General features: G+C 43.0%; 1 protein-coding gene and 1 long non-coding RNA gene across 7 annotated transcripts in view; one reads left to right on the plus strand and one right to left on the minus strand.

Moving 5' to 3' along the window:
- Positions 1 to 24177, minus strand: part of LOC110508983 (UDP-N-acetylglucosamine transporter) — a 28631-nt gene extending 4454 nt beyond the window's left edge. The window contains exons 1-6 of one of the 6 annotated variants that reach the window (XM_036966564.1): positions 24136 to 24177; positions 10963 to 11239; positions 10586 to 10740; positions 10289 to 10411; positions 9700 to 9874; positions 6666 to 6784 (exon numbers count right to left, since the gene is read on the minus strand). In XM_036966564.1, coding sequence (XP_036822459.1) covers positions 6666 to 6784; positions 9700 to 9874; positions 10289 to 10411; positions 10586 to 10740; positions 10963 to 11239; positions 24136 to 24168 — 882 coding nt within the window. In that variant the 5' untranslated portion in view covers positions 24169 to 24177. Of the gene's footprint in view, positions 1 to 6665; positions 6785 to 9699; positions 9875 to 10288; positions 10412 to 10585; positions 10741 to 10962; positions 11240 to 12315; positions 12646 to 14453; positions 14579 to 21612; positions 22099 to 24135 lie in introns of those variants that run through there. The other 5 variants (XM_021589916.2, XM_036966565.1, XM_036966566.1 and 2 more) reach the window with 5 other exon arrangements.
- On the plus strand, positions 13955 to 15677 carry LOC110508984. The gene is made up of 2 exons (XR_002471382.2): positions 13955 to 14700; positions 15450 to 15677. It is a non-coding gene; the product is annotated as an uncharacterized LOC110508984 (long non-coding RNA).
- Positions 24178 to 27053: the final 2876 nt, after the last annotated feature.

Here is a 27053-nt window from a genome sequence, read left to right on the forward strand (position 1 = left end):
GCACAATTGCTCAACAGAACAATAAAGACAACATGTAGCCTATAGCCTAAATTAAAAGCGTATATTATACCATTATTCATGAGCTCAATGTTAGGGTAAATACTGCACTGAATACATCCAGTCAAAGGAACAACATTTATAATATAAAATAAATCAAAGGTAGCCTACACCACAACTCTAAAAATTAGCATACACTACACTCTAAAAACAAGGGTTCTTCTGACATCCTCAAAGTTCTTTGAAGTACCATAGGGTTCTCGGCACTGAAAATGGCCCCCAAAAGGTTATTCCAAGAACCCCATAGGAGGTGGGGTTCATCAAGGAACCTCCTTAGTTGGTGGGGTTCTTGCAGGAACCTAACAGCCCAACTGAAACATTTGGATTTGAATTTGAAAGGACAGCAGGTGCAGGAACTTAACTGAAAAGGAAAGGTTTGTCGCTTGTATGATTTACATTGATATTGTTTTATGATGATACCATCTATCTTTTCATATTTGTGCAAATCTTTCTAAAGCAGAAAATGGACACAATTCAATGGATATCAATAAACAAAGAGGTAAGAATATGTAGGCTATAACAATATGTTGAAGGCTAGCTGTATTGAAAAGATGGCGCCGAAGAACATGGCTTATGTTTTACATTCTCCCAACCAATTGTGCAATTTTGTTATTTTTTTTGCATTTTGTGTAACTTATTTTTTAACTGATTGTGTACGTAATGTTGCTGCTACCATCTCTTATGACCGAAAATAACTTCTGGACATTAGAAAAGCGATTACTCACCGCGGACTAGAAGAAACTTTTTCTTTTAACGAGTCCGACGAGAAGGATATCCTGCTTTCACTGGAACACGCCTTTTGGTGAAGAAAAGACGCCGGAAAAGGGGACGCAGATTGGGGATTCTTCTGAGAAGCAGGAGGTGAATCTCCCAATGCCTTCCATTCTCCTTGCTAACGTGCAATCGTTACACAATTAAATTGATGACCTACCAATGGGACATTAAAAACTGTAACATCTTATGTTTCACCGAGACGTGGCGAAGAAACAAACGAAGAAACAAACAATATAGAGCTAGCGGGATTTTCCATGCATCGGCAGAAAAGAGACGCTAGCTCTGGTAAGACGAGGGGTGGGTGTGTGTGTCTTTTTGTCAATAACAGCTGGTGCGCAATGTCTAATATTAAAGAAGTTTCGAGGTATTGAGAGAGTTCTCATGTGTATTATTCGTATCCGTCTATTTACTACCACAAAGCAAAGCTGGCACTAAGACCGCTCTCAACCAACTCTTTAAGGCCATAAGAAAATAAAAAAATGCCAAATTTTTACCGACATATCACATGTGCAACCAGGGGGGAAAAAGTCCTAGACCACCTTTACTCCACACACAAAGCTCTCCCCCACCCTCTATTTGGCAAATCTGACCACAATTCTATCCTTCTGATTCCTGCGTACAAGCAAAAACTAAAGCAGGAAGTACCAGTGACTCACTCAATATGGAAGAGGTCAGATGACGCGGATGCCACACTACAGGGCTGTTTGCTAGCACAGAATGTAATATGTTCCAGGATTCATCCAATGGCGTTGAGGTATACACCACCTCAGTCTTCGGCTTCATCAATAAGTGCATCGATGACGTTGTCCCCACAGTGACTGTACGTACATATCCCAACCAGAAGCCATGGATTACAGGCAACAACCACATTAAGCTAAAGGCTAGAGCTGCCGCTTTCAAGGAGTGGGAGACTAATCCGGACGCTTATAAGAAATCCCGCTATGCCCTCCGATGAACCATCAAACAAGCAAAGCATAAATACCGCATTAAGATTGAATTCTACGACACCGGCTCTGACGATCGTCGGATGTGGCTAGGCTTGAAAACTATTACGAACTACAAAGGCAAACCCAGACGCGAGCTGCCCAGTGACACGAGCCTACCAGACGAGCTAAATGCCTTTAATGCTTGCTTCGAGACAAGCAACACTGAAGCATGCATGAGAGCACCAGCTGTTCTGGATGACTGTGTGATAACGCTCTCGGTAGCCGATGTGAACAAAACCTTTAAACAGGTCAACATTCACAAAGCTGCTGGGCCAGACGGATTACCAGGACGTGTACTCAAAGCATGCGCAGACCAACAGTCAAGTGTCTTCACTGACATTTTTAACCTCTCCCTGACCGAGTCTGTAATTTCTACATGTTTCAAGAAGACTACCATAGTCCCTATACCCAAGAAGCAAAGGTAACCTGACTAAATGTTTACCACCCCGTGGCTCTCACATCAACAGCATCCTCCTGGACACCCTAGACCCACTCCAATTCGCATACCGCCCCAACAGATGATGCAAACTCAATCGCACTCCACACCACCCTTTCTCACCTGGACAAAAGGAACACCTATGTGAGAATGCTGTTCATCGACTACAGCTCAGAGTTTAACGCCATAGTGCCCACGAAGCTCATCATTAAGCTAAGGACCCTGGGACTAAACACCACCCTCTGCAACTGGATCCTAGAGTGGGTTGAGAGTTGCATGTTCCTTGGTGTCCACATCACAAACAAACTGTCATGGTCCAAACATACCAAGACAGTCGTAAATAGGGCACAGCAAAACCTTTTCCTGCTCAGGAGACTGAAAAGATTTGGCATGGGCCCCCAGATCCTCAAAAGGTTCTACAGCTGCACCATCGAGAGCATCCTGACCGGTTGCATCACCGCCTGGTATGGCAACTGCTCGGCATCTGACCGTAAGGCACTAAAGAGGGTGGTGCGAATGGCCCAGTACATCACTGGGGCCAAGCTTCCTGCCATCCAGGACCTATATAGTAGGCGGTCAGAGGAAACCCCATAAAATTGTCAGAGACTCCAGTCACCCAAGTTATAGACTGTTTTGCTACTTGCTGTTTGTTTGTTACCTATGCAGAGTCACTTCACCCCCACCTACATGTACAGATTACTTCAACTAGCCTGTACCTCAGCACACTGACTCTGTACCGTTGCCCCCTGTATATATCCTTGTTACTGTTATTCTTATTATTCTTACTTTTAATTCTTACTTTTTATTTTAGCCTACTTGGTAAATATTTTCTTCTTGAACTCCACTGTTGGTTAAGGGATTTATTTTTATTTTTTTTGAATTTTACCCCTTTTTCTCCCCAATTTCGTGGTATCCAATTGTTGTAGTAGCTACTATCTTGTCTCATTGCTACAACTCCCGTACGGGCTCGGGAGAGACGAAGGCTGAATGTCATGCGTCCTCCGATACACAACCCAACCAGCCGTACTGCTTCTTAACACAGCGCGCATCCAACCCGGAAGCCAGCCGCACCAATGTGTCGGAGGCTACACCGTGCACCTGGCAACCTTGGCTAGCGCGCACTGCGCCCGGCCCGCCACAGGAGTCGCTGGTGCGCGATGAGACAAGGAGATCCCTACCGACCAATCCCTCCCTAACCCGGACGACGCTAGGCCAATTGTGCGTCGCCCCACGGACCTCCCAGTCGCGGCCGGTTATGACAGAGCCTGGGCGCGAACCCAGGGACTCTGATGGCACAGCTGGCGCTGCAGTACAGCGCCCTGGTTAAGGAATTTTTAAGTGTCAATTATCACTTAGCAAACAGAAATTTACATCCTATAGCTCTAACTCCAAAAAATGTTGGGACATTGTAAAGTCCATGGAGAACAAGAGCACCTCCTCCCAGCTGCCCAGTGCACTGCGGCTAGGTTAACACGGTCACCATTGATAAATCCATGATAATCAAACATTTCAATAAGCATTTCTCTACTGCTGACCATGCTTTCCTCCTGGCTACCCCAACCCTGGCCAACAGCTCTGCACCCCCCGCAGCTACTTGCCCGAGCCTCCCCAGCTTCTCGTTTACCCAAATCTAGATAGCAGATGTTCTGAAAGAGCTGCAAAACCTGGACCCGTACAAATCAGCTGGGCTAGACAATCTGGACCCTCTCTTTCTAAAACTATCCGCCACCATTGTTGCAACCCTATTACCAGTCTGTTCAACCTCTCTTTTGTATCGTCCGATATCCCCAAAGATTGGAAAGCTGCCGCGGTCATCCCCCTCTTCAAAGGGGGTAACACTCTAGACCCAAACTGTTATAGACCTCTATCCATCCTGCCTTAACTTTCTAAAGTCCTCGAAAGCCAAGTTAACAAACAGATCACTGACCATTTCGAATCCCACCGTACCTTCTCCGCTGTGCAATCCGTTTTCCGAGCTGGTCATGGCTGCACCTCAGCCACGCTCAAGGTACTAAACGATATCATAACCGCCTTCGATAAAAGACAGTACTGTGCAGCCATCTTCATAGACCTGGCCAAGGCTTTCGACTCTGTCAATCACTATATTCTTATCGGCAGACTCAATAGCCTTGGTTTCTCAAATGGCTGCCTCACCTGGTGGCAGGGTAGCCTAGTGGTTAGAGCGTTGGACTAGTAACCGGAAGGTTGCGAGTTCAAACCCCCGAGCTGACAAGGTACAAATCTGTCGTTCTGCCCCTGAACAGGCAGTTAACCCACTGTTCCCAGGCCGTCATTGAAAATAAGAATTTGTTCTTAACTGACTTGCCTGGTTAAATAAAGGTAAAATAAATAAAAAAATAAAAAAAACACCAACTACTTCACAGACAGTGTGTCAAATCGGAGGGCCTGTTGTCCGGACCTCTGGCAGTCTCTATGGGGGTACCACAGGGTTCAATTCTCGGGCCAACTCTTTTCTCTGTATATATCAGTTATGTCGCTCTTGCTGCGGGTGAATCCCTGATCCACCTCTACGCAGACGACACCATTGTGTTTACATCTGGCCCTTCTTTGGACACTGTGTTAACTAACCTCCAAACGAGCTTCAATGCCATACAACATTCCTTCCGTGGCCTCCAACTGCTCTTAAACGCTAGTAAAACCAAATGCATGCTTTTCAACCGTTCGCTGCCCACACCCACCCGCCCGTCCAGCATCACTACTCTGGACGGTTCTGACCTAGAATACGTGGACAACTACAAATACCTAGATGTCTGGCTAGACTGTAAACTTTCCTTCCAGTGTCACGCCCTGACCTTAGAGAGCCGTTTTATTTATCTATTTGGTTAGGTCAGGGTGTGATGTGGGGTGGGCATTCTATGTGTTGTTTTCTATGTTTCTTTATTTCTATGTTTTGGCCGGGTATGGTTCTCAATCAGGGACCGCTGTCTATCGCTGTCTCTGATTGGGAACCATACTTAGGTAGTCCTTTTACCCTCCTACCTAACCATACTTAGGTAGTTATCTTTGTTAATGGCACTATAGCCCTGTAAGCTTCACGGTTGTTTTTCGTTTCTTGTTTTATTGGCGACACTTTAAATAAAAAGAGAACTGTACGCTAACCACGCTGCACTTTGGTCCACTTCTTTTGACGGCCGTGACATCTAGACTCATATCAAACATCTCATTCCAAAATCAAATCTAGAATCGGCTTTCTATTTCGCAACAAAGCCTCCTTCACTCACGCCGCCAAACTTACCCTAGTAAAACTGACTATTCAACCAATCCTCGACTTCGGCGATGCCATCTTCAAAATAGCTTCCAATACTCTACTCAGCAAACTGGATGCAGTCTATCACAGTGCCATCCGTTTTGTTACCAAAGCCCCTTACACCACTCACCACTGCGACCTGTATGCACTAGTCGGCTGGCCATCGCTACATATTCGTCACCAGACCCACTGGCTCCAGTTCATCTATTAGTATATGCTAGGTAAAGCTCCGCCTTACCTCAGCTCACTGGTCACGATAACAACACACGATAGTAGCACGCGCTCCAGCAGGTACAGTATATCTCACTGTTCATCCCCAAAGCCAGCACCTCCTTTGGCAGCCTTTCCTTCCAGTTCTCTGCTGCCAGTGACTGGAACTTATTGAAAAAAATCGCTGAAGACTTACATTTCCATCACTAACTTTAAACATCAGCTATCTGAGAAGCTAACCGATCGCTGCAGCTGTACATAGTCCATCTGTAAATAGCCCACCCAATCTACCTACCTCATCCCCATATTGTTTTTATTTACTTTTCTGCTCTTTTGCACACCAATATCACTACTTGCACATCATCATCTGCTCATCTATCACTCCAGTGTTAATCTGCTAAATTGTAATTACTTCGCTACTATGGCCTATTTATTGCCTTACCTCCTCACGCCATTTGCACACACTGTATATAGACTTTTTTTTCTCTTTTGTGTTGTTGACTGTATGCTTGTTTATTCCATGTATAACTCTGTGTTGTTGTTTGTGTCCCACTGCTTTGCTTTATCTTGGCCAGGTCGCAGTTGTAAATGAGAACTTGTTCTCAACTAGCTTACCTGGTTAAATAAAGGTGAAATAAAAAATGTATAAAAAAATAAATGGAGGAGAATGTGGTGCTCTCAGAACGTGCAGACAGAAACCACATTAGGCCAACTCTCTATATATAATTTTGGATAAACCTAATAACCAACGTTTCGGCAATGCAGTACCTTCAGGTGCCTTCAGGTTTATTTTATTGTTATTGTATTTTTACAAGGGGGTCCACTTTTTTTCTGCTCGTTTGCCTCACTTTCCAAAAACGTAATGATACATCCATTAAACACATCCATTTGTATGGCCTGAGTTATAACTATAACTTCAGCATATGTACATTACCTGCAGGGCCACAACAGTCCAGGTGAGTGGGTTGTAGCCTTGGAACACTCCGGACTCCCTCACTCTCTCTCCGTCGTACACAAACACTCCCATTAGACCAAACACCAGGCCAAACAAACCTAGGAGAGGGAGGGAGAGAGAGAGGTCAAATCAACATTTATTAGTCACATGCACAGGATACAGCAGCTGTAAACAGTACAGTAAAATGATTACTTGCAAGCTCTTCCTCAACAATGCAGTATTCAATATAACAAAAATGGAAATATATAGAAAAGTGTCCTAAAAAGAGCACGGAATCAATGCTGAGTTAGATAAAATACACAGGAGAAATACAAAACACACTATATATTCCAGCCACCCAAGTCATAGACTGTTCTCTCTTCTACCGGAGGACCAAGTCTGGGACCAAAAGGCTCATGAACAGCTTGTGTCCCCAAGCCATAAGGCTGCTGAACAATTAATCAAATGGCTACCTGGACTCTCTTGCACTCACTAAACTCTACCCACACACTCACTAGACTCTACCCACACACTCACTAGACTCTACCCACACACTCACTAGACTCTACCCACACACTCTAAAGACTACCGACACACTCACTAGACTCTACCCACACACTCACTAGACTCTACCCACACACTCACTAGACTCTACCCACACACTCTAAAGACTACCGACACACTCACTAGACTCTACCCACACATACACACACACTACATGCATATTGACACAGCACACACACACTTTCACATTATTCACATACGCTGCTGCTACTCTGTTTGTTATCTATCCTGATTTCGTAGTCACGTTTACCCCTACCTACATGAAGATATTACCTCAACTACCTCGTAACCCTGCCAAATTGACTCGGTACTGGTACTCCTTGTATACAGCCTCGTTGTTGGTATATTATTCTGTTACTATTTCCTTCTTCTTCTATTTCTCTTCTTTTCTTACTTTTTCCTTTTCATATTTAGAAATGTTTTTGCTTTTGCACTGTTGGGAAAGGGCTCGTAAGTAAGCTTTGCACAGTAAAGTCTACACCATGTTGTATTTGGTACATGTGACAAATACCATTTTATTTTATTTATTTATAAGGTCAATACCAGTACCAATATCAATGTGCAGGGATATTGGTGATAGTTATGTAATCAGGGGTAAAAGTGACACAAAAGTTTACACATTCAAAATGGTAGAAGCAAAGTATGGTGACTGTATGGTGATTTTGAGTGTGTGAGCATGTGTGTGTTTGGTACATGTGACAAATACCATTTTATTTTATTTATTTATAAGGTCAATACCAGTACCAATATCAATGTGCAGGGATATTGGTGATAGTTATGTAATCAGGGGTAAAAGTGACACAAAAGTTTACACATTCAAAATGGTAGAAGCAAAGTATGGTGACTGTATGGTGATTTTGAGTGTGTGAGCATGTGTGTGTGTGTGCATCAATATGTGTGTGAGAGAGAGAGAGAACGAGAGAGAAAGAAAGAGAGAAAGAGAGAAATTGGGTGAGGTTTTAATTAAGGGAGGACTCTAAAATAATTGTCAAGCATTCCATTGCTTGTCATGGTTTATAATTACATGCTTGTATAGTTGTCACGCCCTGACCATAGAGAGCCCTCGGGGTTCTCTATGGTGTTTTAGGTCAGGGCGTGACTAGGGGGGTTCTAGGTATTATGTTTCTATGTTAGTGTGTGGGTTCCCAATTGGAGGCAGCTGATATTCGTTGCATCTAATTGGGGATCATACTTAGTTGCTGAACATGGGATGTGGGATATTGTTTTGTTTTGTGTTAGTGCCTATGTATTGCACGTTCGTTATATCTTTGTTGTTATTTGAAGTTCACTATTGATAAAATGTGGAACTCTACTCACGCTTATACAACGATCGTGACAGAATATCCCACCAAAGCAGGACCAAGCAGCGTGCCCAGGTGGTAAAGGAGAGTTGGACATGGGAGGAAATACTAGGTGGATGCGAGACCCTTCCTTGGCGGGAGTCGCCGAGGAGTAAGGGAGGACAGCGACGACACCTGGGTCCGCGGCCACAAACAGCCCAAGGGAAACCCCAAGATTTTTTGGTGGGGGCACAAGGGGCTGTTGGCCAAGCCGAGGAGAGAGCCAGATAATGTCTAGGAAACGACGGAGCAATTTGAGAGAGAAGAATATCGGAGAGAGATGTTGGCTAAGAGTATGCTGCAGCGCAGGCGTTTTGAGGAGCGTCCTGTGCTGGCTCCCTGCACTCGCCCTTAAGCGCGTGTCATCAGTCCGGTGCCACCTGTGCCAGCTCCCCGCACTTGTCCACCAGTGCGTGTGTACAGTCCGGAGTCTCCAGCGACGGTCTACAGCCCGGAACCACCAGCGACGGATCACAGTCCAGAACTTCCAGTGACGGTTCACAGCCCGGAGCTTCCAGTGACGGTTCACAGCCCGGAGCTTCCAGTGGCGGTTCACAGCCCGGAGCTTCCAGTGACGGTCCACGGCCCGGAGCTTCTTGAGCCGGTGCCATGGCCAGAGCTTTCCTCTGCGCCGGTGCTCAGTCCAGGCACGGCGTTCAGCCCGGCTCCATGGATGGATCTGCTGTCTGAGCGGGTGCTACGTCCTGCACCGGAGCCGCCACCGACGCTAGTTACCCACCCTAACGCTCCCCATCTAGTTTCAGGTTTTTGCGGTCGGAGTCCGCACCTTTGGGCGGGGGTACTGTCTAGCCCAATCGTTTATGGTTTTAAGACCACGATTTTGGCACCAGGACATTGCCTAAGGATTGGAATTACAAGGGCTAGCAACCTAAAGTTGCTATACTGTTGTGAGAATACATTCGATTTATTGAAGTCGATGATTTAACTTTTTTTTTAGAAGCTCTGGGAGAGCTTACACGTTACACGGAGAGACCATAAATGGTGTAATCGCTATAGAGAAAGTGGAAAGATATTCACACATACCAAGAGTACCGTTTATGTAGAATTAAATGAGTCAATGAACCAAACAAGCATACAGAAACAAACCAACAGGTTCCAGTGATGCTGACCTAGCTGGATGTTGCGGACCCACACACTCTGCTTGGTCCCTTTGAGGATCTTCTCAAAGTAGACTCCAGCGAAGCCACTGGAGAAGCAGGCTATCAGTACGGCTATCACACCAACTAACTGGGAGCCTGCAGACAGAGGCGTCGGAGCTGGCCCATCCAGAGACTCCGAAGGCCACTGTGGAGACAAACACTACATCAGTATGGGAAACCAAATCAAATCAAATGTATTTATATAGCCCTTCGTATATCGGCTGATATCTCAAAGTGCTGTACAGAAACCCAGCCTAAAACCCCAAACAGCAAGCAATGCAGGTGTAGAAGCACGGTGGCTAGGAAAAACTCCCTAGAAAGGCCAAAACCTAGGAAGAAAACAAGAGAGGAACCCGTGCAAAAATTCAATAAACTTTTCCTGGACATCATGATAACACTGATTTATTCAAATTATCCTGAAAAACCTGTGAACTTTAGAACAATTTAGACTTCTGCCTCCCTAATGTGGATAATCGAAGATCAATGACTAATTGGACAAAACCCCATGCAAACAGGAATGATGAGTTATTGACTTGTCGGGTGTGTTTAGCCTTGTTACCTGAACGAGAGCGATACCAGTCATGAGGATGAGCAGGGACAGCCACTGGTAGAGCCCCAGTCTCTTCCCCAGCATGGATACTGAGAACAGGGCCGTGGTCAGGATCTTCAGCTGGTACGTCACCTGGTTGGGGACAATATCAATTTAAATTCATGCCAGTCGAAATTGGACATGAAATGGAGTATGAAGGCCCTGAGTGTTCACCTTATAATGAGTCCCTCCATTTGTTCCCCTTATACATGTTGCAGTACACACGCACATGCAAACACACACACACACGGGTGTCACATCTCTCACCTGGTAGGTAGCAGCGTCCAGGTTGGACAGGGCGACATAGAGAAGGTTATTCTGGAGTGTGTAGATGCCGGATGGGATGGCCAGCTTCAACGTCTCCATGGGCTTGTTGAGAATCTCTTCCTTCAGCACCCGATTCAACACAAGAAAACTGAAGTCTGACAGAAAGACAGACAGAAATTGAACGGTCACACAATGAAGCTTAAGACAGAGATAGAAAGACAAAGATACTGTAGGAGCATGATCTCTGCTGTCATTGTTTATCCAATGACTGTGTTACAGACAGACAGACAGCCAACCAGCCAGACGGACAGCCAGATGAACAGCTAGCCAGACGGACAGATAGACAGCCAACCAGCCAGCTAGATCACTAGACTTACTGTGGTCATAGAAGATGAGCAGCAGGCAGATGAGGATCTTAAGCAGTTCGGCCAACACCACGGCTGAGGAGGCTAGGTAGCGGGGCCCCTCGCCTTGCAGTGTGCGCGAGTACCTCATGGTAAGCACCAGTGAGGTGGTCTGCAGCACCAGCACACCCAGGGACATGTACTTGAGCCGTGACTGGGATGGGGAGACAAGGGGCGATGACATGGAAACGAGGTGGGATGCCTCCATAGAGTCAGGGGATGTGGCCAGGCGTGAAAGGCCTGGTTTAGGCTGTGGGAGAGATAGATAGACAGTGAGATAGGCTGTGTTACGCCATAAGTCCAGCAGATGCACATGCGTTTCGCTATATGTTGTTTTTGTCGGATGTCTAACTTGCATCTTCTGTACTTGATGCACATGTGCTTCGCAAAGCTGCAGAACGGTTTGCAGCTTGGAGAAGATCATTTTCACCCTGTTTGACCAAAACGAATAATTAGAACTGATCAACCTACTGGTTTCATAGGCTGGCAGAGCTACCAACAGACTGGCGCGTACAAAGGCACATTACAGCGATGAATCTACTTTGTTTCTATTCTTCTGTTACATTAATCTCTAGCAACATAGTCATGATCATTTTGTCTCCGTATGGTGCCACCCCCTCCTTGAGGAACTTTTTCTCCCTAATTTCGATCTTGTCTCACTGCTGCAACTTCCCAATTGGCTCGGGAGGTGAAGGTTGAGTCATGTGAGTCAGAGCGTTGGACTAGTAACCGGAAGGTTGCAAGTTCAAATCCCAGAGCTGACAAGGTACAAATCTGTCGTTCTGCCCCTGAACAGGCAGTTAACCCACTGTTCCTAGGCCGTCATTGAAAATAAGAATTTGTTCTTAACTGACTTGCCTAGTTAAATAAAGGTAAAATAAAAAAATAAAAAAATAAAAACACACACACACACACACGTTTCCCAACGACACTACACATTCCTTTGTCTCATGTCCTCCTGTACACATCTCACATCTAAAAATCTCCCTCCTACACACTGCTTCCACATGGCACCTAAAACACGGTATTGGATTCGGGACAAAAGCTCTCACGGGATAACTGACACATCGTAACTTGACTTTATCTGTTAAAGACTCTGCATCAAAACTCAGTAGTACAGACAGTATCTTCTCAGTTTCACCACGCTCTCCACCTCTCCACGACATCCACCAAACGGTGGATGTCACAGACTTAATACCACTCCTTTCAAGGGCTCGCTGCTCTGGAGAGGAAAGCAAGTCACAATTCTTGACCCCAGTCGCATGGGGCTCCTTCTTCCTTTCTGTCCATAACCATGTCTATCCATTCACCATGCTCTTGGCGCACCTTCATCCACTGTATGGCTTGCAGAGCACGCATTGTTTGTGTTTTTCAGAGAACCCAACTTCTGTTCCTTAGCCCAATTTACAAGTCTGGCTATCTCTGGCCTCATTGTTATCTCATTGCATTTGCTCCTCATTATTGTTATGGTTTTCGACTTCGATGTTGTCATCAGCTAAACCACCCACACAGATTATCAGCGGATACTGATTGGTCCAGCCATACGGTGAACGGAAGGGAGGGGCTTAAACGGTTTAAATCTGATCATGGTGGAAAAAGTACCCAATTGTCATACTTGAGTAAAAATATAGATACCTTAATGGAAAGTTACTCAAGTAAAAGTGAAAGTAACCCAGTAAAATAATACTTGCGTAAAAGTCTAAAAGTATTTGCTTTTAAATATACTTAAGTATCAAAAGTAAATGTATTTGCTAAAATATACTTAAGTATCAAAAGTAAAAGTATAAATAATTTAAAATTCCTTGTATTAAGCAAAGCAGACAGCACCCTTTTCTTGTTTTTAAAATTTAAGGATAGCCAGTGAATTTCACAATTTTCCTGTTCTGCTAAGCATTCAAAATATAACTAATACTTTGGGTTGTCAGGGAAAATGTGTAAAAAAGTATAATATTTTCTTTAGGGATGTAGTGAAGTAAAAGTTGTCAAAAATATAAATAGTAAAGTAAAGTACAGATACTCCCAAAAAATACTTAACTGGTACTTTAAACTATTTTTACTTAAGTACTTTATACCACTGGTTGTCATCAACTAAACCACCTCCACATATTATCAGAGGACACTGATTGGTCCGGACACACGGTGAACGGAAGGGAGGGGCTTAAACAGGCTGGCTGTGGCCAAACTGTATCCATGTTGTGAAACAGAATGTAAGCTCGCAAGATCAGGATGGTTCCGACGAGGCTAAGCTAAAGTAGGACAGCATGGAGTAGCTACAGTGGTAAAGTGTTATAGGCTTTTCCAATGGAGGAAAGACATCCAGTTTACATTTGGGATCCACTGCACTGGGCCACCATTATTACAGTCCTAATTGTACCCCAATGACAATTCAATTTTGTGTGATTAGGAAACATTTAGAGTATTTCAGAAAGGTATCATGTGTTGGGCTAGATGTTGAAAGAGGTTACAGAAGACAGAAATGTAAAAAGTGACCTACTTATTTCGAATTCACTCTAACCGTTGAATCAAGAAATTATTGTAGGCAGAACTTTTGAGAATAAGTAATACAATAGGCAGTGCTGTATCATGAGTACACTCACAGGTAAATGGTGTTGTCAACCCATTTACCTGGGACTGTATTCAATATATAACACTGCCTCGTATGCCTTGTTGTTTTTAGAAATCTGTTGCCAACACATTAAAATAGCAATGAATTACATATTTTCATTGAAATGTTATTTTGATAAAGTCAATTCATACAATTTCATTCTTCCACCAGAAGATATAGTTCAGATAAAAATCTGCTTGTTTGTTATTTTGGTCACGTTGCTACAGGCACGACCAAGTCAATAATTATTTTTCCATTCCAGCTATGCAAAAGGAGTGGTTGTTCGTTCTAAATAGAATCAATAACGTTCTTGTCACTTACAAGCTAGCTAGCCAACTTCAGCCAAGTCAAACATTGAACCTGGACAATACACAAGCTGCATTTGTTTGAGCTTTTTTCTCAATTGGCATTTACTTGGATATTGTACAGATCTCCTTTATATTTTCTCCGTAAAAGCACATGGGCATATGTGAAACGGATAAGCAAATACTTTGGGATTTAGTTCTATAAGTGAAAACTAGTCTTATGGATTTTGTCTAAGGCAACGTTAATAAGTAGTCTAGTCAAGGATGCGATGATAATGCATTATGGGCACTCTACACTTGAGACAGACCAAATAAAAGGAAACAAAAGTAAACCTTGAATTTAGAGGTTTAAAGAATGACTGCCTCTAAAAACCAACTAATCACTTTGGAAACAGCCCATGTGTCATCGATATGAGTGAAACATTTATCCTAGTGTTAAAATTGACTACAAAGTGTAAATAGGATCATTTTGGTCATGAAGTCAATATTGTCTGACACAGAGTTTGGAACCTGAGTGAGTCACAGCAAGTAAATTAAGGTGAGGTTTGGATTACAATTGTCAACAATTCATGCCCCCTTTTGCCAAGCTCCACGTGGAAATCGCTCTTCTGCCCACTTCACTTCCCTTCATTGAATGGGGCTCCGTTGTTTCATCGCCCCCAACGTGTTCAAAACCCCTCTCCGGTTCGACAATGCATGCTTCCAGCAGGATGTACCGCCAACTATGGTTTGTTTGCGTGCTCTGCTGAAGGACCCTACCATGCGGTATAAGTGTTTGGAGTTCGTTGGTCCCCAATGGTGGTGAGTATATCGGTAGCTAGACCATAGACTGCTGTTTATGTATCTAGCTAGCATAGCTGGCTAACATTAGCCTACCTCAATACAACTCGGATTAGTCTTGGATGACACAATGACCTTTCAAAAGAAGGCAAATAATTAGTAGGACAACATTTAGTCATGATTGTGATGTTGCCAGATTGACTTTAGAGGCAGTATAACTTTAGCCAGCTAACTAAGATTAAGGAGACCACCGTATTTTAGCTAGCTAACATTACCATTGCTAGCTATTTTTGACAAACTTTACTAGTTACAGTAATGGCAACATTGACATCTCTCTAAAGTCAATTTGACAACATCATAATATGGCAAAGTTGTTCCCTACTAATTATTTGCCTACTTTAGCGATGCCATGGTATTTCCATGACACTATAAATTATAGTGATTAGAGCAGGGGTGTCGACTCCATTTGCCCCAGGGGCCGCATTCGGTCTTCAACGAGGTCCACAGGGCCCGGACTGAATTTTTAAAATATTTCCCTTGCTATAAAAATTTGCAAAAAATGGTCCATTATTTTCTAAAACATTTTCTACGCTCTCTGACTGTCTACGGATTGTTAGCGAGCTGGACAGTCAAGAAACTGTATGACAATATGTCCATTATTATTTCTACACAGTTACGATTTGGTTTTTAGGCATTTTAAAGTATATTTAGTTAATTTCCCTCCACAATGTTTTGTATTACTATTATGATTTCATGTTTTTTTTTTACAGGATTGGACGCCCTGCCCATATGTTTGACACCCCTGGGTTAGAGTGTGGGGCCAAAGGTCGCCGGTTCGAATACCCAAGCCGACAAGGTGAAAAAGGTCAATGTGCCCTTCAGCATGGCAATGAACCATAATTTTCTTCAGGGACGCTCTACTACTATGGCCGACCCTGTAAAACAACACACTTCACTGCAGCTATCTTGTGTTTGTGACAATAAAACAGTATTATTTATTTATTTATTTATTTGGGACGAAACAGTCACATTAGCCCCTGAGGTGCAACCCATGTCCAGGGCACAAATACATATTGGACACAGCTATTGTGGTACTAGCTAACTTATGTCTGACTATAACAGTGTACTACATGGCAGCAACAAACCCAAACCAACTCAGGGCCATAGCGAATATGTCACAGTTGGTTACATAGTGTAATGGCGTCACAGGCCTGACTCCAATCTGGACCCAGTCAGTCTAAATCTCTGAAGCATAAAAGTATCTCCCAAACAAGATTGATATTTCTTGAGCTACATTATGTTAGTAATTAAGGGATGATGATCCTGTTTTTCGGTTAGACAAAGTGCACAGTTGGGTGCCAGGCTGATTCCCTGATCATGAACAGATGCCAGGACCTACCAGAAGGAGGAATGGTGGTATCATAATATGTCAAGCAATGTGATTGCAATGGTTTAGTGATTTCCAAAAATAATTGAATTCACTGTTCACTTGCTATTTTCACAGCTTGTCAGGCAAGACCTCTGAATAAAAGAGTATCATGTGACACAAGTAAACACTCGTGACACCTGTGTTGTTGGCAGAGTCTCCCTCGACTCCCTGTTAATTGAGGTGACTCCCTGTTAATTGAGGTAGGTGAATACCTCATGAAGCTGGTTGAGAGAATGCCAAGAGTGTGCAAAGCTGTCATCAAGGCAAAGGGTGGCTACTTTGAAGAATCTAAAATATATTTTATTACATGATTCCACATGTGTTATTAATATAGTTTTGATGTCTTCACTATTATTCTACAATGTAGAAAATAGTAAAAAAAAGAAAATAAAAACCCTGGAGTGAGTAGGTGTGTCCAAACTTTTGACCGGTACTGTATATTTTCAGCACAACATTCAAGCATTTAGACACAATTACAAACTTAAAGGAGTAGGGCGTTCAAGGAGTTGGTCTGATGGGAATTGGTGATGTCATCAGCCTCGCCCTTTCTTGAGGAACTAAAGAGGAAAGAAGGAAAGCACACATGTGCTGTTACATGACTTACCTGGACAACCTATTGAGATTTGCCTTAAGTAAATCAGGTGTTAAATGAGGTGAAAATGAGACTGGAGTGCTCTTACCCTGACCGTAACTCTTACCCTAACCCGTATTCTAACAGATAGTTTGTTGATATCGTGACATTCTATAGAGCATCTACTTGGGACTATCCAAATAAATTCCACGTTTTTCTAATGTTCGCAATTATGGCCCCACCGCAATGTGGGATGACTAACAATCAATTGTATTGAGGCCTTACACAGTTATTAACACATACCTTCAGCATGCAGAGATCTAACCCATACCCCTGGAACATAAGAAAGCAATACACATTTATTTATTTAACTAGGCAAGTCAGTTAAGAACAAATTCTTATTTACAATGACGGCCTACCCCGACCAAACCCTAATCCAAACGACGCTGGGACAATTGTCCCCATGGGACTCCTAATCACAACCAGTTGTGATACAGCCTGGAATCGAACCAGGGTCTGTAGTGACACCTCTAGCACTGAGATGCAGTACCTTAGACTGCTGCACCACTCGGGAGCCGCCACATGCTGAATGCCCAAAAAGTTTGATATGAGAAATAGAACAGAGACTAGCTTGGTTGCAATCTGGTGTTTCTGCTCTCTTGCCAGCTCCTTATGGAATTGTCATGCGAAACATTTGGCAAAAGTACAATCAGATGTCGGACCAGGACAGACAACATGTTAACTTGAAATACCGGCACAAATGGCAATGTACATATCATAACAATCAATCTCTTCTGAACGAACAGTAATTCATAACAATAGACATCACACAACTAGTAACTAGTGAGAGGCAGAACTTAATCATAGACTTCTATATTATCCTACATTATCCTTTCTAAGTGTGTATACCACCCTACTAATCAGTGGAGTGTATTCATAGATGCCAAGGGAAGCCAGGCTTCCCCAAAACATTGACCAAGAAAAAAACAATTATAATAATAATAATTTATATTTTGTGTCTGTGTTTTTCATAATTTTCCTTCACTTCGCATGAGGCTGAATGTATCTCACCAGAGAAAGCATCCGAGCGAGCGAAACAGCGCCCTTCTGTCTCTGTATGCCATCTATCTGTCTGGTCGTAAAGAGTATGACATTGTTGCCGCCTGTAGCATTGAATGCAAGGGAAGCCAACAAGCATTTGGCCTCCCTTGATAATTTTTTCTTTAAAATAATAGCCAATCAGTGTTGAGCTCAACTGTGAATGGTCCTGGCGCACCAAAAAAAGTGTCAAGGGAAAACAGTTTGGATTTGGCTTCACTCCTACCACAGAGAAATATGTCATTGACAGAAACAACTTGAATTGATTGACAGAGTCATAGACCAATTTGTCAACATAAAAGAGAGGAGGATGGTATTGGCGTTTCTCTACAAGTAGAGTTCCATGTTTTTTTCTACTTGCAAGAACGCTCACACATCAGACACACACATCAGACACATTGGACAGCCACATCCTATTCAGCGTACGATGATTGGACTCTAAATGTTTTGATATCTTTTAGTTGCCACTGTATTAGACTAAGCATAGGTGATTTGATGATGTTGAAATGTTTAAGGTAAAATGGGGCTGGAATAGTGGAGGCATCTCCTGTTTTCTTTGCGACTTGCAGTAACTCTCCATGGTTCTAAATCAATAGTTGTTCAGTGGTCTGAAAATGTCAGAAACAAACTTTCTTGACCATGCTGTAGGTCATGTCTGTTACTGTACATGCAATATGCTTTGTGAACTGCACTGGGCAAAGGTTGTCACACCTGCCCCTGTGTCTTCTTATTGTCTCGGCATTAGGCATATAGTTCATATGCCTTGCGACCGTGATATAACAGGATTTACAGAGCAAACATCGCAATTATCACAACACATATATACACACATTTGTATACGATCAAATACAATACCTGACCAAAAGTATGTATCGACACCTGCCTGTCGAACATCTCATTCCAAAATCATGGGCATGAATATGGAGTTGGTCCCCCCTTTGCTGCTATAACAGCCTCCATTCTTCTGGGAAGGCTTTCCACTATGTTGGAACATTGCTGCGGGGACTTGCTTCCATTCAGCCACAAGAGCGTCAGAGAGGTTGGGCACTGATGTTGGCCGATTAGGCCTGGCTTGCAGTCAATGTTCCAATACATCCCAAAGGTGTTCAATGGGGTTGAGGTCAGGGCTCTGTGCAGGCCAGTCAAGTTTCTTCCACACCAATCTCAACAAACCATTTCTGTATGGACCTCGCTTGGGGCATTGTCATGCAGAAACTGGAAAGGGCCTTCCCCAAACTGTTGCCACAAAGTTGGAAGCACAGAATCATCTAGAATGCCATTGTAAGCTGTAGCGTTAAGATTTCCCTTCCTTCACTCGAACTAATGGGCCTCGCCCGAACCATGAAAAACAGGCATAGACCACTATTCCACCGCCACCAAACTTTACAGTTGGCACTATGCTTTAGGATAGGTTGTGTTCTCCTGGCATCCGCCAAACCCAGATTCGTCCGACAGGTTACCAGATGGTGAAGCGTGATTCATCACTCCAGAGAACACGTTTCCACTGCTCCAGAGTTCAATGGCGGTGAGCTTTACACCACTCCAGCCGATGTTTGGCATTCCATATGCGGATCTTAGGCTTGTGTGCGGCTGCACGGTCATGGAAACCCATTTCATGAAGCTCCCGAAGAACAGTTATTGTGCTGAGGTTGCTTTCATAGGCAGTTTGGAACGCAGTAGTGAGTGTTGCAACCGAGGACAGATGACATTTACTTGCGTCATGCTTCAGTCCCGTTCTGTGAGCTTGTGTGGCCTACCATTTTTGCAACTGAGCCGTTGTTGCTGCTAGACGTTTCCATTTCACAATAACTGCACTTACAGTTGACAAACTGACTTGTTGGAAAGGTGGCATCGTATGACGGTGCCACGTTGGAAGTCACAGAGCTCTTCAGTATGGCCAGTCTACTACCAATGTTTGTCTATGGGGATTGCATGGCTGTGTGCTCGATTTTATACATCTGTCAGCAATGGGTGTAGCCAAATCTACTCATTTGAAAAGGTGTTCACATACTTTTGTATATACAGTGCCTTCAGAAAGTATACAGACCCTACGCCTTTGTCCACATTTTGTTACGTTACAGCCTTATTCTAAAATTGATTCAATTGTTTTTTTCCATCCTCAATCTACACACAATACCTCGTAATGACAAAGCAAAAACAGTTTTATTTTTGTATTTTTTTGCAAACAAAAATATAAACAAATGGAATATCACATTTACATAAGTATTCAGGCCCTTAACTCAGTACTTTGTTGAAGCACCTTTGGCAGCGATTACAGCATTGAGTCTTCTTGGGCATGACGTTACAAGCTACAACCTGTATTTGGGGAGTTTCTCCCATTCTTCTCTGCAGATCCTGTCAAGCTCTGTCAGGTTAGATGGGGAGCGTTGCTTCACTCCAGAAATGTTCGATCGGGTTCAAGTCCAGGCTCTGGCTGGGCCACTCAAGGACATTTAGAAAGATGTCCCAAAGCCACTCCTGCGTTGTCTTAGATGTGTGCTTAGGGTTGTTGTTCTGTTGGAAGGTGAACCTTCGCCCAAGTCTGAGGTCCTGAGCACTCTGGAGCAGGTTTTTATCAAGGATCTCTCTGTACTTTGCTCCATTCATCTTTGCCTCGACCCTGACTAGTCTCCAAGTCCCTGCCACTGAAAGACATCCCTGCCACTGAAACACATGCCAGGTTTCCTCCAGACGTGACGCTTGGCATTCAGGCCAAATAGTTAAATTGTGGATTTATCAGACCAGAGAATCTTGTTTCGTCATTGTCTGAGAATCTTTAGGTGCCTTTTGGTAAACTCCATGCAGGCTGTCATGTGCCTTTTACTGAGGAGTGGCTTCCGTCTGGCCACTCTACCATAAAGGCCTGATTGGTGGAGTGCTGCAGAGATGGTTGTCCTTCTGGAAGGTTCTCCCATCTCCACAGAGGAACTTTAGAGCTCAGTTAGAGTGACCATCAGGTTCTTGGTCAACTCCCTGATCAAGGCTCTTCTCCCCCGACTGCTCAGTTTTGCCGAGCGGACAGCTCTAGGAAGAGTCTCAGTGGTTCCAAACTTCTTCCATTTAAGAATGATTGAGGCCACTTTGTTCTTGGGGACCTTCAATGCTGCAGAAATATGTTGGTACCCTTCCCTAGATCTGTGCCTCAACACAATCATGTCTTGGAGCTCTACGGACAATTCCTTTGACCTCATGGCTTGTTTTTTTTTGCTCTGTCAACTGTTGGATCTTATATAGACAGGCGTCTGCCTTTCCAAAACATGTCCAATCGATTGAATTTACCACAGGTCGACTCCAACCAAGTTATTGAAACATCTCAAAGATGATCAATGGAAACAGGATGCACCTGAGCTCAATTTCGAGTCTTATAGCAAAAGGTCTGAATACTTATGTAAATAAGGTATCGTTTTTTAAATGTTTTTATAAATATGCAAACATTTCTAACAACTTGTTTTCACTTTGTCATTATAGGGTATTGAGTGTAGATGGCTGAGGATTTATTTTTATTTAATCCATTTTTGAATAAGGCTGTAATGTAACAAAATCTGGAAAAAGTCAAGGGGGCTTAATACTTATGTAATATGGCTTTTTTTTCTGGCTTGACTTCACCACTGATTTTACACGCTACTGCTACTAATACAAATACACTGACAATGCCCAAATACAGATAAGACAACCAAGATGAATGGACTAGCCTGTCTGAAATATAAAGCTTAATATTACTGACCATGCCTTTACTGAACCTCATGCACACATAAGAGCCAAAGCCCACTTAGTCTCAAGACCAAGAAAAGACCACAATGTGCTTTCACTAACATGTCCAATTTATCCAACCTACCTTTTCTGAGCAACTCATAACACTCCCCAACCAATAAAACAAGACAAACCATAGCAGGACGGCTGAGAAGGCAACGTGGCTCCTGGAGGTAAAATCAGCCAGGTCCCCTTGGAGAGGCAGGATGCCACTCCTTCCTATGTGTTAGCGCTCAGTGACTGGAGAGCCAGATGGGAGAAGCAAATTCAGTAATATTGCAAGAGCTAGGTCAAATTGCTGAAAAGTTGTCAACGTTTATGCATCCTGACTGGGCCAGCCATAGGCTCACTCACAGGCAGGCACAGCTCTTAAAGGAAAAATCCACTCAAAAACTATTAGTCCACTGTTGATACAGTCCCAAAATGTTTTGCATTTCAGAAATAAAGCTTTCAAGATATAGGACTTTCAAAAAGCTAATTGTGACTCGCCACATCAACACAATGCAAAGGACTTTATAATTATATTCAGGCTCCCGTGCAACAGTCTTCGGGTTTCTGCTGAGTGCTTCAAATAAACGTGTATGTGATTGGAAGGACTTTTTCCTGTTCATCCAGTTTAGCATTTTCCCATCGGCACCTTCACTAACCTGTTTTGGGATTGATTGACTGTACTTATTACCTTAAAGCTGCAATGTGTAACTTTTTGGGCAACCTGATCAAATTACCATAGAAATGTGTGTTATAGATCTGTAATTCGCACTGAAAGCAAGTCTAAGATGCTGTAGATATGTTCTATGTGGGCGATTTCTATGCTTCCTGTTCTTACGTTAAGTTTTTGCGTCTTTTGGTTTCGGCTTTGTACACCAGCTTCAAACAACTGAAAATACAAATAAATCTAAACTAAGATATTAGTTTAGATTTAGTACATTGATGTTCTACACTCTATTGCTCTATTGCTTGTTTTTAGCAACCAGGAAATGGCGGAGCATTTCTACATATTACACCTTTTAATGTATTTTTTTTTTTACCATTGATATATTTGTGAAGACCCGTATGAAGGGGATCTACTTTCAGGCATGTATTTTACGGCTGCTGCTTTAGGTAAATGAGTAGGTAACGTGGGTGCAGGGAGAAGGGCTAAAGCTGAAAGAGCAGAGCAGAGACGTGACAACGCAACAACACACTAGCCTTCTTGTGTAGACACTCTCAAGCTGCTGCTAGTGGGGAGTGGCCACACAATCCCTCTGTGTGTGTGTGTGTGTGTGTGTGTGTGTGTGTGTGTGTGTATACTGGGAAGGGGAGGAGGGTGTGGGGATGTCAGAGCACTGGGTAGCCAGAAAGCCGCCCTTCACACATACGTACACACACACACACACACACACATGGGTTCACTCGCGCACACACACACACACACAACCACTGTCTTCATAGGAACCCTGGACGTAAACACACATTCCCTCACTCCAGTGGCTTAGCACTGAGGACCCAATGAACACACAGTTGAACGGTTACACACTCACACACCTATTCCCAAAAGGCATTACACTGCACACTGTGTTCACTAAGATACTTTGTAAGTGAACACAGAATCCTTTTTGTGAATTATTAAGCATGAGTCTAAATGAATGACAATGCCCACTGGGCACAGACAGACGTCAATTCAACGTCTATTCCACGTTGGTTTTAATTGAAATGATGTGAAAACAAAGTTGATTTAACCAGTGTGTGCCCAGTGGGTGATGTATGGTAAGCAGGCATTTACCCCAGCACGTGTTTAATTTGGTTTAATAATTTTAACGCAAAAATTTTGAAAATGGGCAAAGTAGGCCTACTGTTTTTAGACTGACTTTCCTTCGTCATTCGTCAACTCGCGCACTATGTCCATCTGATAAAAGTGTGTGTGTCTTTACCAATCAGATTCACGGAAATCACAGGTCGGGCATGGCGCATCCACTTCCATCCAATATTATTTTAGCAAACAAGAAAATGACTCCAGACAGCCACAAGCAAAAACTCTTTACACAAATGTTGTAGCAGCCGACCTAAACGTTAGCAATCAGATAACTACTATAATAATATTAGTCTGATCAACTGTAGGCCAGAGGTTCAAACCGCTTGACCGTTACGCTACAGTTTATACTGAAAGACACGTTTACCCAAAATTCATTTTTTTTGTGTTGACCAAATCAAATGTTATTTGTCATATGCTTTGTAAACGAAAGGTGTATACTAACAGTGAAATGCTAACTTACAGTTGAAGTCGGAAGTTTACATACACTTAGGTTGGAGTCATTAAAACTCGTTTTTCAACCACTCCACACATTTCTTGTTAACAAACTATAGTTTTGGCAAGTCGGTTAGGACATCTACTTTGTGCATAACATAAGTAATTTTTCCAACAATTGTTTACAGACACATTATTTCACTTATAATTCACTGTATCACAATTCCAGTGGGTCAGAAGTTTATATACACTGAGTTGACTGTGTCTTTAACCAGCGTGGAAAATTCCAGAAAATTATGTCATGGCTTTAGAAGCTTCTGATAGGCTAATTGACATAATTTGAGTCAATAGGAGGTGTACCTGTGGATGTATTTCAAGGCCTACCTTCAAACTCAGTGCCTCTTTGCTTGACATCATGGGAAAATCTAAAGAAATCAGCCGACCTCAGAAAAAGAATTGTGGACCTCCACAAGTCTGGTTCATCCTTGGGAGCAATATCCAAATGCCTGAATGAAAACCACATTCATCTATACAAACAATAGTAAGCAAGTATAAACACCATGGGACCACGAAGCCGTCATACCACTCAGGAAGGAGACGCGTTCTGTCTCCTAGAGATTAATGTACTTTGCTGCGAAAAGTGCCAATCAATCCCAGAATAACAGCAAAGGACCTTGTTAAGATGCTGGAGGAAACAAGTACAAAAGTATCTATATCAACTGTAAAACAGGTCCTATATCAACATAACCTGAAAGGCCGCTCAACAAGGAAGAATCCACTGCTCCAAAACCGCCATAAAAAAGCCAGACTACGGTTTGCAACTTCACATGGGGACAAAGATCGTACTATTTGGAGAAATGTCCTCTGGTCTGATGAAACAAAAATAGAACTGTTAGGCCATAATGACCATTGTTATGTTTGGAGGAAACGGGGAGGCTTGCCATCCCAACAGTGAATCACTGGGGTGGCAGCATCATGTGGGGGGCAGGGTAGCCTAGTGGTTAGAGCGTTGGACTAGGAACCGAAAGGTTGCAAGTTTGAATCTCCGAGCTGTCCCCGAGCTGTCGTTCTGCCCCTGAACAGGCAGTTAACCCAGTGTTCCTAGGCCGTCATTGAAACTAAGAATTTGTTCTTAACTGACTTGCCTAGTTAAATAAAGGTAAAACATAAAAAATGTTGTGGGGGTGCATTGCTGCAGGAGGAACTGGTGCACTTCACAAAACAGATAGCACTATGGGGGAGCATGGTGTCAAGACATCAGTCAGGAAGTTAAAGCTTGGTTGCAAATGGGTCTTCCAAATGGACAATGACCACAAGCATACTTCCAAAGTTGTGGCAAAATGGCTTAAGAACAACAAAGGTATTGGAGTGGCCATCACAAATCCCTGACCTCAATCCTATAGAAAATGTGTGGGCAGAACTGAAAAGGTGTGTGTGAGCAAGGAGACCTACAAACCTGACTCAGTTACACCAGCTCTGTCAGGAGGAATGAGCCAAAATTCACCCAACTTATTGTGGGAAGCTAGTGGAAGGCTACCCGAAACGTTTGACCCAAGTTAAACAGTTTAAAGGCAATGCTACCAAATACTAATTGAATGTATGTAAACGTCTGACCCACTGGGAATGTGATGAAATAAATAAAAGCTGAAATAAATAATTATCTCTATTATTATTCTGACATTTCACATTCTTATCATAAAATGGTGATCCTAACTGACCTAAAACAGGGAATTGTACTTGGATTACATTTCAGGAATTGTGAAAAACTGAGTTTAAATGTATTTGGCTGTGTATGTAAACTTCTGTCTTCAACTGTACGTGTCCTTTTCCAACAATGAGTTAGTTGACACAAGTCACCTTGTCCTAGAAAGATTTACATGATTATCAAAACGTCACACCAGGGTAAACCTACACAAAACACAGCCCTTATTTTAAGTGTTTCTAAAATCCCCTATGGGAAAAATGTACACTAGGTTTTATGGGTATTATAACACCTCCACTGTGGGGCTGTAGTATTCCCCAATCCACAACCCAACTCCTTCCCATTTTTCAATTATTCGTTCAGTCCAGCACCGTTTCCGTTCGATTGAACGTTCCAGAACGTAAAAACTTACTGAACGCAGACCTGGTGTACAAAACTCCTCCCACTCCCCTGCTTCTTGGACAGAAGCCTGCTCCTTATTGGCCGCTACACACCTCAGTCAATGTAATCAACCAGATCACTTCCACATGAAAGAGGTGGGGCTATCCCTTTTATGCCCCCAGTATCTGTTGTAAAGCAGACTGAAGCAGGTTTCTCGCTAGGATTTTTTTGCAGTATTACATTAGTACCTTGTTGCAAACATCCCTACAGCATGATGCTGCCACCACCATGCTTCACTGTGGGGATGGTGTTCTCGGGATGATGAGAGACGTTGGGTTTGCGCCAGACATAGCGTTTTCCTTGATGGCCAAAAAGCTACATTTTTTTAATCTGACCAGAGTACCTTCTTCCATATGTTTGGGGAGTCTCCCACATGCTTTGCTTATTTTTTTCTTTAAGCAATCGCTTTTTTCTGGCCACTCTTCCGTAAAGCTTATGGTTTAAAGTGGTCCTATGGACAGATACTCCAATCGCTGCTGTGGAGTTTTGCAGCTCCTTCAGGGTTATCTTTGTTGCCTCTGATTAATGCCCTCCTTGCCTGGCCCATGAGTTTTGGTGGGCGGACCTCTCTTGGCAGGTTTGTTGTGGTGCCATATTCTTTCCCTTTTTTAATAATGGATTTAATCGTGCTCCGTGGGATGTTCAAAGTTTCTGATATTTTTTGATAACCCAACCCTGATCTGTACTTCTCCACAACTTTGTCCCTGACCTGTATGGAGAGCTCCTTGGTCTTCATGGTGCCGTTTGCTTGGTGGTGCCCCTTGCTTAGTGGTGTTGCAGACTCTGGGGCCTTTCAGAACAGGTGTATATATATACTGAGATCATGTGACAGATCATGTGACACTTAGATTGCACACAGGTGGCCTAATTATGTGACTTCTGAAGGTAATTGGTTGCACCAGATCTTATTTAGGTGCTTCATAGCAAAGGGGGTGAATACATATGCACGTACCACTGATGTGTGATTTGATATGCCAAATTTTACTCCTGAACTAATTTAGGCTTGCCTAAACAAAGGCAAATACTTAAACAATTACTATTTTAGTTATTTAATTGTTATTAATTTGTAAAAATATGTATAATTTTCTTTTCACTTTGACATTATGCAGTATTTTGTGTGGATTAATGATAAAAAGTTAAATTAAATGTATTTCAATTC

This window comes from Oncorhynchus mykiss, chromosome 28, assembly GCF_013265735.2.
Source record: "Oncorhynchus mykiss isolate Arlee chromosome 28, USDA_OmykA_1.1, whole genome shotgun sequence".
In the NCBI taxonomy this organism is placed as follows: Eukaryota; Metazoa; Chordata; class Actinopteri; order Salmoniformes; family Salmonidae; genus Oncorhynchus; species Oncorhynchus mykiss.